General features: G+C 41.2%; 2 protein-coding genes across 7 annotated transcripts in view; both read left to right on the top strand.

Moving 5' to 3' along the window:
- Positions 1 to 398: 398 nt before the first annotated feature.
- On the top strand, positions 399 to 4,108 carry st6galnac4 (ST6 (alpha-N-acetyl-neuraminyl-2,3-beta-galactosyl-1,3)-N-acetylgalactosaminide alpha-2,6-sialyltransferase 4). 3 transcript variants are annotated; one of them, XM_031802709.1, is made up of 6 exons: positions 399 to 435; positions 1,314 to 1,399; positions 1,505 to 1,648; positions 1,907 to 2,316; positions 2,488 to 2,595; positions 2,819 to 4,108. In XM_031802709.1, exons 2-6 carry the CDS (start codon positions 1,388 to 1,390, stop codon positions 3,024 to 3,026), a joined length of 882 nt encoding a protein of 293 aa, XP_031658569.1. In that variant the 5' UTR covers positions 399 to 435; positions 1,314 to 1,387; the 3' UTR covers positions 3,027 to 4,108. The 3 variants fall into 3 exon arrangements, with proteins under 3 accessions (XP_031658569.1, XP_020312791.1, XP_020312792.1); XM_020457202.2 differs by lacking the exon at positions 399 to 435 and adding an exon at positions 766 to 1,003; XM_020457203.2 differs by lacking the exon at positions 399 to 435 and adding an exon at positions 1,085 to 1,151.
- A 111-nt stretch (positions 4,109 to 4,219) lies between these two features.
- Positions 4,220 to 14,953, top strand: part of st6galnac6 (ST6 (alpha-N-acetyl-neuraminyl-2,3-beta-galactosyl-1,3)-N-acetylgalactosaminide alpha-2,6-sialyltransferase 6) — a 21,426-nt gene continuing 10,692 nt past the window's right edge. Inside the window, exons 1-3 of one of the 4 annotated variants that reach the window (XM_020457198.2) lie at positions 4,220 to 4,362; positions 7,578 to 7,657; positions 8,087 to 8,293. In XM_020457198.2, the coding sequence (XP_020312787.1) occupies positions 7,634 to 7,657; positions 8,087 to 8,293 (231 nt within the window). In that variant the 5' untranslated portion in view covers positions 4,220 to 4,362; positions 7,578 to 7,633. Of the gene's footprint in view, positions 4,363 to 6,535; positions 6,680 to 6,896; positions 7,148 to 7,577; positions 7,658 to 8,086; positions 8,294 to 14,953 lie in introns of those variants that run through there. The other 3 variants (XM_020457197.2, XM_020457201.2, XM_020457199.2) reach the window with 3 other exon arrangements.

Raw genomic sequence — 14,953 nt, 5'->3', positions numbered from 1 at the left:
ATCTACTCCTGTCTTAAGTGTAGTGTGTAGACATAAACTGTTCCCAGTGCTGGTGTTCGTATTGGTGGTGGTGGGTTTTGACTAGATGGGATAACGGCAGTTTATGTCATAATTAACCAGAATAAAGAGCAATAGTAATTACATACTCATCAGCTAACGTTGCTTTTTGTGAATTTTGAAGCATTTATGTAGGATTTTTTTAAGCACATGAAAGGCATCATAATTCATAAAGATCACTGACTGATACTATGTTATATAACAAAACGTATAAGATATCCTAAGCCTGCGTTAACCTTATTTTCAGCGTTTATCCCCAACCCCTATTCTTTTCGCATTCATTTTCCCCATTGGAATGGCTGAACGAACCAGAAGTAACTCATTTCCGCTTTTTTAGGAAGTTACATGCTGGCGAGTGCTATTGACATTTCGGAGCAGGTTAGGAAAACTTACTCCGCAGGTTAGAATAATTAGGTTAAGGTTAGCGTTGGTTAAAATGCTAAAAATGTTGGTGATGCTTGTGCTGCAACCAATAAAGATAATCTGCCTGCTGCTCATTAATTTAATTTAATTAGGCAAGTCAGTTAAGAATAAATTCGTATTTACAATTACGACCTACCCTGGACGCAGCTGGGCGCCGCTCTATGGGTCTCCCAATCAACCAGAGACTATAGTGTCACCTCTTGCACTGAGATGCAGTGCTTTAGACCGCTGCGCCACTCGGGAGTATGATGAAAGGGATGTCTTGACTAGTATGGAGGATAGAAATAATTGACTAGTATGAAGGATAGAAATAATTTGGTTTTCCATAATATTAACTTTTAGAGGAGGATATATGCTTTTAAATCATTATATTACTGCATTGTATTCGTTACATCTTTCATTCCCTGAAATATCTTTCCAGTAATAAAATGTGTCCAATATCAGGAACTAAGCTATCCAGGTTCTGGTCACTGACGGAACATAATATGGGTAACACCATCACTCACAATAAAGGAAATACTAGGTTAGTTAGCTTAACATGTATCTTCTTATTCCATGTTAACGTATTATAATAATTACAGACAGTCGGTTATTCGTTTGGTCAACGTTTCTGTTAATTGATTTCCTTTTTGGCACTGAATTAGCTGCCATCATGTTATGGCAAAATATTGGTAATGATGATAGTTAACGTTAACTAGCTAGCTAACGCGGTTCGATTGGTTATCATGTCAGTCATTTCGACCAACTGAAGTTGACCCCCCTACACTGGTTTTAAATGTGCTATTGATTACACATCAGTTGTCAAATTAACGGTAGACGTTTTTATTCAACAGGTGAGATACCCAACTTATTTCCCACCAATTGTGATGAAATCCATTAGGGGCGGGGCCAGAGGTCTCTAATAGATATGAAGTCTCAGGTAAACATGACATCTTGTTTCCTACTCCTCATCATTATTACAGTAACATTTACTTCCTATGCACACTGACTACAGTTTTTTAACCTGTTCATCTGATGTCAACAGAGGTTCCACTGGATTTGTCTAGTTATTGTAACACTGTCAGTGTTGTTATGGTACGTCCACATGACCAGATCAGATGGGTCCAACAGCATGGTCAACATTGGTCTCCAAGGATACCTCAGGATCACCCCTGGCAGGAGGGATCAGGTGAGCTGTTGATTTGCAGAGGTCTGCGTTGTGTTTTGCAACAGAGAATTAAAATGAGCATTTCCATTGGTCAAGCCCAGGTAGTCCCTCTCTATTTCATTCTATTTTCTTTATTTTTTGGTGCCTAATGAACACAACCCATGCCTTGTTCCACTTGCCAACACCTTCAGCCAGAAAGAAACACAAACTATATGTTGATGTAAACACATTAATACATTTTCACCTCATGTGATTTTATGCCCTATTCTCTCCCTCCAGTTTCTGAAGATGCACTGCCGCCAGTGTGCCTTGGTGTCCAGCTCGGGCCAGATGCAGGGGGCAAGTCTCAGAGAGGAGATTGACCAAATGGGGTGTGTGATCCGCATGAACAACGCCCCCACGCTGGGCTATGAGAGAGACGTAGGGAGCAGAACCAGTCTGAGGGTCGTATCGCACACCAGTGTTCCCCTGCTGATTAAAAACGAGAGCTATTACTTCAGGCACTCTGCGGACACCACCTACGTGTTCTGGGGTCCTGAGCGGAACATGAGGCAGGATGGGAAAGGGCGTGTTTTTAATGCCTTGATGAAGATGGCCACGAAGTACCCGCAGGTCAAAATATACATGGTGACTCGGGAGAAGATCCAGTACTGTGACAGTGTTTTTCAGAACGAGACAGGGAAAAACAGGTAAATAATGTCCTTGCCAAGCACTCAGGGGTCATGTTAATTAGGGTACAAGGGTCAAGTCCAGGTAGTCTATTACTTTTTCAGTCCGTTTTCTTCTGTTTGGTGCCGAAATGAACACGGCCAAGTTGGCTATGTTGCTATTCTTATTATTATAAGTTTTCTCTGTTTCAGAATGAATTCAGGTGCTTTTCTCAGCACTGGTTTCTTCACCATGATCCTGGCCATGGACATGTGTGACAGTATTCACGTCTATGGGATGATCGACGATAACTTCTGCAGGTGAGTTATTTGAAAAAGATGTGGAAGCAACTACCTGCCCAATAGCACATTTATTCTGTTTTGAGACAAATTAAATTTGAATAAAATAAATAGGAACCCTGAACTAGCCGTCAACTTGCCTTATATTACACTGTTTTGTGTTACACCACATTGTACTTAGAGCTATTGGGATTGATTGGCTGTATTTTACAATTAACCACACCCCTTTCATGCTTCTCTGAAGCCGTGCCGATCACAGTGTTGCTCCTTACCACTACTACGAGGGAAGCCGGATGGACGAGTGCCGCATGTACCGGATGCACGAGCACGCAAGTCGTGGCGGCCATCGCTTCATTACCGAGAAGGCCATCTATGCCCGATGGGCCTTGCACCACAGGGTGGAGTTCAAACACCCTTCCTGGAACCTGCAGGAGAGGAAACATGACCCCTGAGTGTTGTGCCTGGTGACTTTTAAAAATCTTTGTTGACCTCTGACCCCCGTATGACCCCGTTGCGGAATTCTGTGCAGTATGAGAGTCAAATGATCTTACTCCTTCATGGGGCTGCAGTATTAATTATAATATTTATGACAGCCTAAATGGTGTTCAAAACATTGTATTCCATAGTCAAGCATCAAACTGCCAATTTTTTTACATTGGTCAAAGTGCTCATATTTCTAATTTTAGACCTTTAGCCTATGTCTAAAGTACAGAATTCTAACCACTATTAAATTAAAAATGCTATTGGTAGGTCTAGTGATGCCAAATCAAATAAGATTTTTAGTGTTTGAACAAACTTGATGCCTTCGTTGTTTGTTTGTCATAATTATGCCTTTTCATTTCTGCACTCTTAAGATCCAATGTTTTGTCATTTAATGTAGCTTTTATGATGCACTGACTGAATGTTCAGCAACGTATTATGTTTTTCCCTGTTCACTGCTATATGCCCATGTATTTCAATGTAATGAAACATTGTTGTGCTTTCCTATCAGAGTTTAGTCTTAACAACATTTCAAACTTTTACATATATTTATTATGTTATGGTTCAAATGTAACAAGAATCATGAATTTAGTGTCACTGAAATATAATAATGTGCTGGTCATTTACTATCAGAGAAAGTGACTATCTGATAGCAAAGAGAAACTATTTAGCTGATTTGATTGGTTTTTGCAGAGGCCAATGGAACGATTTGACATGTTATGAGTAGAGACTCACCCCCAAAAAGTGTGCCTTTTTCTTTAACTTCCTATTTTTGTCTGACATTATACACATGTTGACTTTAAACAAAAAATGTTGTTGCTTGACAAATGGTAAATGGTTTAATGTTACTTTTATATAAGGTCTGATATGCCTTATATTCTGATGGTCTTAATGATGATATTTACAAAGCTTGACAATGCTACAATCATGTTAAATTGAAAATCCCTATAGTGCTCTCTTTTAGGAAATATGAAATGCTCTTTACCTGCCTTTTTAAATTACTTAATGATGTTGTCTGATTCCAAAGAAATGTATTATAAATGTTTACAGTATTGTGGTGTTTATCTAGTTTATTCTGAAGGTGTCTGGTTTTCACAACACTGAAATTAACTATGTCCATTTTCAAATACAGGCCTTTGTGTCTTCTCTAAATGATTTATTAAGTTCCTAATAATAATTTTCACTGCGGCGCTGAAATTTTGATGACGCAAGCGAGTCCCCTCCTACGATGGTTTAGGGAGATGGGGGACGCGCCGACAGATCAAACGTCAATGATGCACAGATCTCATATGGATAAAAAACGAATTGGTAAGCAAACCTCGTATTCATTTCATTTAATCATTATTCTACAGAAATTGTTGAATGACAGCCATTTCCCGCTATTATGGCTTAGAATAAAGCTATTTATGGTGTCAACACGAGTCATGTCCGATAGCCAACGTTAGCAGTGAGACAACGGGTTTAGGTCTGGGCCAGAATATTGTCATGTCCCCCAATAGCTTATTCTATTGAATTTGTATATTTAAGTTTTGATAGGCTTATAATTACAGTTGTGCCAGTGCGCTCAAATTAAATATGTGCAATAGATATTCCTTTTTATTTAAACCGGAGGTGTTGGTTTTCATGAGCCACTGTCAAACGCATAGGGCCCAGATGTTGGACATCAGTTGGAATAACAGAAAAACGCAAGAAAATAAAGATTGTGGTTGTCAAATTCTTGAGAATGCATTTTAGTATGCAATATGCCGATAACCACAAGACATTATTCTGAGACAATTGTGATTAATTTTCATTGCTACCATATCATAGGATTCTTATAGGTCGTTTTAAATTAAACGTCACAATAGGCTATTGTACGTTTGATTTGGCTTCTGGGGGGCAAGGACACCCCCATCTCCGCTCGAACTATTGACAACTACTATGCTTCCCGTTCTTAAAAAATAAACATTTTTCTTTTATTTTCGGTTTTGTACCCCAGCTTCATACATTGATTCTCTACAAATGCTTGTTTTGTCACTTAGAATGAAAATAGGCAAACTATTAGAATGTTTGCAACCAGGAAGTGGCGGAGCGATTTCTGCATAGGTCCCCTTTAAATAAATGTTTGGCATCCTAGCAAAGAAAACAACATAATTTAGCTTGCTTCATCAGTGATTAACCGAGGTAAAAATAAGTTTCAGGTTGGATATTCGCGCATTCAAACCTCAATAGCTTTCAAACCACTTGAAAGCTATTGTCATGAGGTTGGAAAAATTGCCCACAACATTGCACAGGTCTTATTTGACCAGCATTTTTATTCCTAGTTGAATTAGTTAGGGAGCGTAAACAAAGTAAAGACGTTTTTTTTTTTTTACATTCAAATGTCAATATCTCCTTGGTCATGTGACCTACTGACGTCAAACAAGGTGCACAATGTACACTCAGTGGGCCTACACATTGCACAACCTTTAGTTTGTCTATTTTCATCTCACACGTTTTTACATACATTTTAGAGCCAATCCTTATCCTGAAGTTACAGATCTTTTTTGCCAACTTCCCTTACCTACATTGTTATAACATGCCAGAGGCTGTTCACCTTGGAGACCCGCTGCGGATATGGGTACGCCCCGGCGTGAGATTTACACCCTCTCCCACGGATTTCCAAGGGCCAGGGAGAGCTCACCAGATGCCGCCGAAACCGCAACGCTTTCCAGGGCTTGGGCCCCCTCTCTCTTGGGCGAACCCATTTCAGGGTGCCCTGCCCTTCACAAAGAAAAGAGAACTCTCCCCGAAGCACCCGCCAGCTTATCCGGGATCGGCCGCATTACCGCACTGGATGACTCGCGGCGCCCGTCTCCGCCAGTTCATGGACATTCTGAAAGTAGTTTGAGGTCAGTAGGTCACATTACCAAGGAGCTATTGAAATGATAAAGTTTGAAAAATGTATGTAAAATCGTGTGCGATGAAAATGGACAAACTAAAGGGTGTGTAATATACAAGGGTATTCCCTGGACATTCTGAACCTTGTTTGAGTCCAGTAGGTCACATTACTAAGGATCTATTGAAATTAGAAACATTGAAAATTAATGTAAAATTGAGTGAGATGAAAATGGACAAACTAAAGGGTGTGGGATGTGTAGACATTCTGAACCTTGTTCGAGGTCAGTAAGGCACATGACCAAGGAGCTATTGAAATTAGAAACACTGAAAACCTTGAACATTCATGTAAAACTGTGTGAGATGAAAATGGACAAACTAAAGGTTGTGCAATGTGTAGGCCCACTGAGTGTACATTCTGAACATTGTTTGAAGTCAGTAGGTCACATGACCAAGGAGCTATTGAAATTAAAAAATGTAAATAAATCATTTAAAATAGCGTGAGATGTAAATTGACAAAAAAAAAGTGTGTGCAATGTGTATCTATGCCATCAGGTTAGCTAGAACCAGTTTTTAAACTTTTAGGAATAATGGTTAAAGATCCATTGAAATTTGAAAAATAATATTTGTCACTATGTTGACGGTCCCTAACTGCTGTTGGTGAACGTAAAGAAGACTACAGGCGAATATCCAACCTGAATCTGTATTTTCCCGGTCAGAGATTAGGTTTTGAGAAAGAGCTTGATATCTGTAAATCATCATCCTCCTGGTAAAGTTATCAGTATAGATGGCAAGCAAATCAAACAATATTTGGATATACTCATCTAGTTTAACTCCAAAAGTTCGCTTGTTGACTAACTAACTAGCTAGCTATCCAGCCATATTGACCTGATCTGTGTTTAGCTAACCATTTTGGCAGGGTCCATCAATAAATATAGACTATATTGGTATATCATGTCTGTCAGCAGCAATCACAATCTAACACTCTTAAAAACGGTTGAAAAGGGGAATATGTTAGCGATTTTCGCTTTGTAGGCCTACAATGGTTGGGGGGGAAAGTACATTAGGTCTACCTACCACACTAGCTACACGTTTAGCCAACTGTACAAAGTTTCTACCTGCGGTAGCTTGCAAAGTAAACATCAGCTAACCGTCCCATGGCAAATGCTCCCTTCTGCTGCTTGACAGGCAGACCAAAAAATATTTGAAATTAACCTAAACCATGCATACTTGTCAGGTATAGTTCACTTTTATTTTATATCACTCAAATATCAAAATAATGGTAGCCAATATTGAGAGATATCGTGAAGCTACCTTTACGTATCTGAAATGACATGATCAATTGATGTTTACTAATCATGAAAATGATGCAGTAACTTGCTGTATAACTCTGGTATAGCTAAATGTGCGCATTTGTTTTGCATGGAATAATTGGAAATGTGTAGGTCTGACAATGCTCTTCAAGGGGTGATGATATTACAGCCAAATAGTTAACATTTATTTAACAACAGCAAGCAGTTGTCAATGGTTTTAGCGGAGAAGGCAAATCGAACGGAAAACAACTTATTGTGACGTTTTGTTAAACTACCTATTGACTTTAAGTATACAACATAGCAGCCTGAACCAATTTAGCGTGTATTCACTATGGAACATCTGCCTCTTGACAGGGGTGGTGACCAGAAAAGCACAGAACATGCAATGTAGCTCAGCCTGACTTGGAAGCATGGGGATGAGGCTTGTTGAAAAGGTAAAATCATTCTGAGCGTTGATATACTCTCACTTAAAATGTTTTTTTTGTTGTTCTTGTCAAATTAGTTATCAAATATTATTACTGATGCACTGTGCATAATAGGCCTATCTGTATGTTTTGTAAAAGCATTTGGTCACATTATGTGTAAAGATGGTAAATAAACCTGAACTTGACACAAATGAGTTCCTCTCAGAATGGCAACTGTTATTTGAACTGCCTTTTAGAGGTTGTTTTTCATTACTATAAACCAGATAGACAACAAAGCACTAACATTGATCTCGGCACCCAGAACCAAATACAGTGTACATGCTAGTCAGCTACTAAATACATTTATGTAACAGTCTGTCACAAGAGACTAATATTGACAGACAACACACCACGAACATTGATGTATATTATATCAATGGTTCCCCCTATCTTTGGCAGCAAGGGCCTCAGAGCCAGAAGATGGTGATCTTCGGAGCCATCTTCCTCCTGATGACCCTCCTCATCCTCTTTAGCTCCAACAGCGGCAACGACATCAGTCCCTTCTACAGTCCCTTCCGGGCGTCCTCGCCTCATCACCCCATCAAGGTCACTGACCTCAAGAAATGGGCAGGGAAGGAGGGCTATTTGGCTGTCTATGGAAACAAGGTAATTTACACTCAGGGTTTGAATTACAGAGAAAATCTATGGAACCTCTATTTAATCCAGGAGACGTGGTCAAGAAGGCTACATCTTGTATAAAAACAACATTAAAGTCATGGGTTAATATGAACCCTGTTCTCACACTTGCGGGGTTAAGTTAAAGTAGTGCCAAAAATCCTTAGCACTGGCTAAATGTAGTGGGTATGTATGTATGTATGTATGTATGTATTATAGTCTCTACCACATGATCCATAGAAACAATAATGCATAGCCCAAAAACAGACACAAATGCATTTAGGAACAACTCAAGTCCAAATTGAGTAAAAAACTGTTGCACAGTTCATACAGCTGTATTCATATAGCTGTTTTCTGTATGACTCGTGAGCTTTAGTTTTGAACTACTATTTAACTTCCACTGAAATTTCAGAGAGAAAGAGAACACAGGGAGACGAACACCTACCTAGAGGTGACAGCATCCCCTCCCCAATATGCCCCCATAGACACAACTATGACAAAGCAACCAACAAAAGCGGGTCACAACTCCTGCAGCTCTGTCGCAAGCTTGGTCTGTACATAGTCAATGGCAGGCTTTGAGGGGACTTCTGTGGTGCACCTACAGTTGAAGTTGGAAGTTTACATACACTTAGGTTGGAGTTATTAAATCTAGTTTTTCAACCACTCTGTTACAATCAACTAGGAGTGGTGGGTGGAATCAGGCGCAGAGAGCAGGGTTCAGTCGTTTGTCAAATTTATTCACCAGCACAACAAAACGGTCACGCCAACACACAGGGCGTATATAAGTTGCCAGTCCAAACAGGACAAAATAGACCGGAGAATAAAGACACAAAATAAATCACACCATCAAACACAGAGTAACAAAAAAACAAGCCCGCACAAATACCCAGTGGGCCTAGTGCCCTTAAATACCCTACAAACAAACCCTAATACAAAACAGGTGTACCCAATTAACCAATAACCAAAACAAACGGAAAGGGAATCGATGGCAGCTAATAGGCCGGCGACGACGATGTTTACAGACAGATTATTTCACTTATAATTTACTGTATCACAATTCCAGTGGATCAGAAGTTTACATACACAAAGTTGACTGTGCCGTTAAACAGCTTGGAAAATTCCAGAAAATGTCATGGCTTAAGAAGCTTCTAAATTGACTCATTTTTATTTTATTTGTTAATTTCACTTTTATTTAACCAGGTAAGCTAGTTGAGAACAAGTTCTCATTTACAACTGCGACCTGGCCAAGATAAAGCATAGCAGTTCGACACATACAACAACACAGAGTTACACATGGAATGAACAAAACATACAGTCAATAATACAGTAGAAAAAAAGAAAACAAAATCTATATACAGTGAGTGCAAATAAGGTCAAATAAGGGAGTTAAGGCAATAAATAGGCCATGGTGGCGAAGTAATTACAATATGGCAATTAAACACTGGAATGGTAGATGTGCAAAAGATGGATGTGCAAGTAGAGATACTGTGGTGCAAAATAAATAAATACAGTATAGGAATGAGGTAGATAGATGGGCTGTATACAGATGGGCTATGAACAGGTGCAGTGATCTGTGATTTGCCCTGACAGCTGGTTCTTAAAGCTAGTGAGGGAGATGGGAATCTCCAGCTTCAGTGATTTTTGCAGTTCGTTCCAGTCAATGGCAGCAGAGAACTGGAAGGAAAGGCGACCAAAGGAGGAATTGGCTTTGGGGGTGACCAGTGAGATATACCTGCTGGAGCGTGTGCTATGAGTGGGTGCTGCTATGGTGACCAGGGAGCTGAGATAGGACGGGGCTTTACCTAGCAGAGACTTGTAGAAAACCTGTAGCCAGTGGGTTTGGTGACGAGTATGAAGCGAGGGCCAGCCAACGAGAGCGTACAGGTCGCAGTGGTGGGTAGTATATGGGGCTTTGGTGACAAAACGGGTGGCACTGTGATAGACTACAACAGGTTTGCTGAGTAGAGTGTTGGTGGCTATTTTATAGATGACATCGCCGAATTCAAGGATCGGTAGGATGGTCAGTTTTACGAGGGTATGTTTGGCAGCATGAGTGAAGGAGACTTTGTTGCGAAATAGGAAGCCGATTCTAGATTGAATTATTGATTGGAGATGCTTAATGTGAGTCTGGAAGGAGAGTTTACAGTCTGGCCAGACACCTAGGTATTTGTAGTTATCCACGTATTCTAAGTCAGAGCCGTCCAGAGTAGTGATGCTGGATGGGCGGGCAGGTGCGGGCAATGATCGGTTGAATAGCATGCATTTCGTTTTATTTGCGTTTAAGAGCAGTTGGAGGCCACGGAAGGAGAGTTGTGTGGCATTGAAGCTCGTCTGGAGGTTAGTTAACCTCTCCTAGGGTAGGGGGCAGCATTCGGAATTTTAGATGAAAAGCATGCCCAAATTAAACGGTCTGCTACTTGGGCCCAGAAGATATGATATGCATATAACTGATAGATTGTGATAGAAAACACTAAAGTTTCCAAAACTGTAAAGTTAAAATAGTGTCTGTGAGTATAACAGAACTGATTTAGCAGGTGAAAACCTGAGAAAAATCCATTCAGGAAGTCGTTTTTTTGTTGTTGGTTTTGTAGTTTTCTATTCAATGCCATTTTTTTGTAGTTTTCTATTCAATCCATTGACTTAGGACTCGATTTACAGTTCCTATGCCTTCCACTAGATGTCAAGTCTTTAGAAATCGTTTCAGGCTTGTATTCTTATAAATGAAGGAGTAAGACCAGTCTGAAGGAGTGGACCCTAACGTGACGCAGAGTTTTTTCAGGCTCATGTGCATTTCTTGTTTACCTTTTATATTGACGACGTTATTGTCCGGTTGAAATATTATAGATCTTTTAGGCTAAAAAACAACCTGAGGATTGAATATAAACATCGTTTGACATGTTTCTATGAACTTTACGGATACAATTTGGATTTTTTGTCTGATTGTTTTGACTGAGTTTGAGCCTGTGGATTACTGAAGAAAACGCGCTCACAAAACTGAGGTTTTTGGATATAAAGAGACTTCATCGAACAAAAGGAACATTTATTGAGTAAATGAATGTCTTCTGATTACCGCCATATGAAGATCATCAAAGGTAAGTGATTCATTTTATCTCCATTTCTGAGTTTTGTAACTCTTCTGCTTGGCTGGTTACTGTTTGTAATAATTTGTCAACTGGGCTATGTTCTGGGCTAGGTATGTTCTGGGCTAGGTATGCTTTCGCTGAAAAGCATTTTATAAATATGACACTGTGGTTGGTTTAACAAGAAGTTAATCTTTAAACCTATGTAAAAAATGTTTTGTTTTCAGAATTTTTATAATGAGCATTTCTGTAATTAAATTTGGCGCTCTGCAACCTCACTGGATGTTGGCCAGATGGGACGCTAGCGTCCTACATACCCTAGAGAGGTTAACACAGTGTCCAAAGAAGGGCCAGAAGTATACAGAATGGTTTCGTCTGCGTAGTTGGTGAACCAGGCGAGGCAATAATTTGAGAAACCAAGGCTGTTGAGTCTGCTGATAAGAATGTGGTGATTGACAGAGTCGAAAGCTTTGGCCAGGTCGATGAATACAGCTGCACAGTATCGTCTCTTATCGATGGCGGTTATGATATCGTTTAGGACCTTGAGCGTGGCTGAGGAGCACCCATGACCAGCTCGGAAACCAGATTGCATAGCGGAGAAGGTACGATGTGATTCAAAATGGTCAGTAATCTGTTTGTTAACTTGGCTTTCAAAAACCTTAGAGATGCAGGGTAGGATAGATATAGGTCTGTAGCAGTTTGGGTCTAGAGTGTCTCCCCCTTTGAAGAGGGGGATGACCGCGGCAGATTTCCAATCTTTAGGAATCTCAGACGATACGAAAGTGTAATAGGGATTGCTATCTGGATATGGGTGAAGGAGAAATGGTGGGGGCATGGGCGGGTTGCTGTGGAGGGTGCCGGGCAGTTGACCGGGGTAGGGGTAGCCAGGTGGAAAGCGTGGCCAGCCGTAGAGAAATGCTTATTGAAATTCCCAATTATAGTGGATTTGTCAGTTGTAACAGTGTTTCCTAGCCTCAGAGCAGTGGGTAGCTGGGATGAGGTGCTCTTATTTTCCATGGACTTTAGTGTCCCAGAACTTTTTTGAGTTTGTACTGCAGGATGCACATTTCTGTTTAAAAAAGCTAGCCTTAGCTTTCCTAACTGCCTGTGGATATTGGTTCCTAACTTCCCTGAAAGTTGCATATCACGGGGGCTATTCGATGCTAATGCAGAACACCACAGGATGTTTTTGTGCTGGTCAAGGGCAGACAGGTCTGGAGTGAACCAAGGGCTATATCTATTCCTGGTTCTACATTTTTTGAATGAGGCATGCCTATTTAAGATGGTGAGGAAGGAACTTTTAAAGAATAACCAGGCATCCTCTACTGTCGGGATGAGGTCAATGTCGTTCCAGGATACCCCGGCCAGGTCGATTAGAAAGGCCTGCTCGCAGAAGTGTTTTAGGGAGCGTTTGACAGTGATGAGGGGTGGTCGTTTGCCTCCAGACCCATTACGGATGCAAGCAATGAGGCAGTGATCGCTGAGATCTTGGTTGAAAACAGCAGAGGTGTATTTGGAGGGTGAGTTAGTTAGGATGATCTCTATGAGGGTGCCCGTGTTTACGGATTTGGGGTTATAACTGGTAGGTTCATTGATAAGTTGTGTGAGATTGAGGGCATCAAGCTTAGATGGTAGGATGGCTGGGGTGTTAAGCATGTCCCAGTTTAGGTCACCTAGCAGCACGAGTTCAGAAGATAGATGGGGGCAATCAAATCACATATGGTGTCGAGGGCCCAGCTGGGGGCAGAGGGTGGTCTATAGCAAGCGGCAACGGTGAGAGACATGTTTCTGGAAAGGTTCATTTTTAGAAGTAGAAGCTCAAATTGTTTGGGTACAGACCTGGATAGTAAGACAGAACTCTGCAGGTTATCTTTGCAGTAAATTGCAACACCGCCCCCTTTGGCAGTTCTATCTTGTCGGAAAATGTTATAGTTAGGAATGGAAATGTCAAGGTTTTTGGTGGCCTTCCTAAGTCACGATTCAGACGCGGCTAGGACATCCGGGTTGGCAGAGTGTGCTAGGGCAGTGGATAAAACTAACTTAGGGAGGAGGCTTCTAATGTTAACATGCATGAAACCAATGCTTTTACAGTTGCAGAAGTCAACAAATGAGAGCCTGGGGGATGGGAGTGGAGGTAGACACTGCAGGGCCTGCATTAACCTCTACATCATCAGAGGAACAGAGGAGGAGTAGGATAAAGGTACGGCTAAAGGCTAACAGAACTGGACGCCTGGTACGTTCAGAACCGAGAGTAAAAGGAGCAGATTTCTGGGCACGGTAGAATATATTCAAGGCATAATGTACAGACAAAGGTATAGTAGGATGTGAATACAGTGGGGGTAAACCTGTGCATATAGTGATAATGAAAGAGATATTGTCTCTAGAAATAGCATTTAAACCAGGTGATGTCACTGCGTGTGTGGGTGGTGGAACTAAATTGTTGGCCGAGGCATGTTGAGCAGTGCTAGAGGCTCTACAGTGAAATAAATCAATAGTTACAAACCAGAACAGCAATCGACACAGCATGGTGACGTTAGTGAAAGGCATGCGTAGCCGGGTGATCATACAAGTCCAGTGCGTGGCTTCAGGCAGCTAGCGGCACGGGGCTAGCAGGCTAACAGAAAGGCCTTAGAGGGATGACGCGACGGAGGGAAGTCTGTTGTGGCCCCCTCGTGCAGTTACATCAGCAGACGGATCAGCAGGGCTTCGTGTGGTAAACCAGGCCAATTGTCAAAATATGTAGAGTGGCCGAAGAAATATGTCCGAAGGGCCTCTTAAGCAAGCAGTCCAATGTGCTTTAGATAGCTAGCAGGCCGCAGATTAGCGGCTGTGCGTTCAGGGGTCGTTAGCTGCTATAATTCCAGGTGGAAAAAATATATATAATAAAAATGTTTTTGTTTTTTAATTGAGTCAATTGGTGGTGTACCTGTGGATGTATTTCAAGGCCTACCTTCAAACTCAGTGCCTCTTTGCTTGACATCATGGGAAAATCAAAAGAAATCAGCTATGACCTCAGAAACAAAATTGTAGACCTCCACAAGTCTGGTTCATCCTTGGGAGCAATTTCCAAACGCCTGAAGGTACCACGTTCATCTGTACAAACAATAGTACGCAAGTGTAAACACAATGGGACCATGCAGCCGTCATACCGCTCAGGAAGGAGACACGTTCTGTCTCCTAGAGATGAACGTACTTTGGTGCGAAAAGTGCATCAATCCCAGAACAACAGCAAAGGACCTCGTGCAGATGCTGCAGGAAACCGGTACAAAAGTATCTATATCTACAGTAAAATGAGTCCTATATCGTAATAACCTGAAAGGCCGCTCAGCAAGGAAGAAGCCACTGCCCCAATCCACCATTAAAAAAGCCAGACTACGGTTTGCAACTGCACATGGGGACAAAGATCGTACTTTTTGGAGAAATATCCTCTGGTCTGATGAAACAAAAATAGAACTGTTTGGCTATAATGACCATCGTTATGTTTGGAGGAAAAAGGGGGAGGCATGCAAGCCGAAGAACACCATCTTAACCGTGAAGCACGGGGGTGGCAGCCTCATGCTGTGGATGTGCT

Source organism: Oncorhynchus kisutch, linkage group LG23 (assembly GCF_002021735.2).
Source record: "Oncorhynchus kisutch isolate 150728-3 linkage group LG23, Okis_V2, whole genome shotgun sequence".
NCBI lineage: Eukaryota > Metazoa > Chordata > Actinopteri > Salmoniformes > Salmonidae > Oncorhynchus > Oncorhynchus kisutch.
The sequence above is the reverse complement of the archived record's forward strand: the minus strand, read 5'-3'. Positions and strand labels throughout refer to the sequence as shown.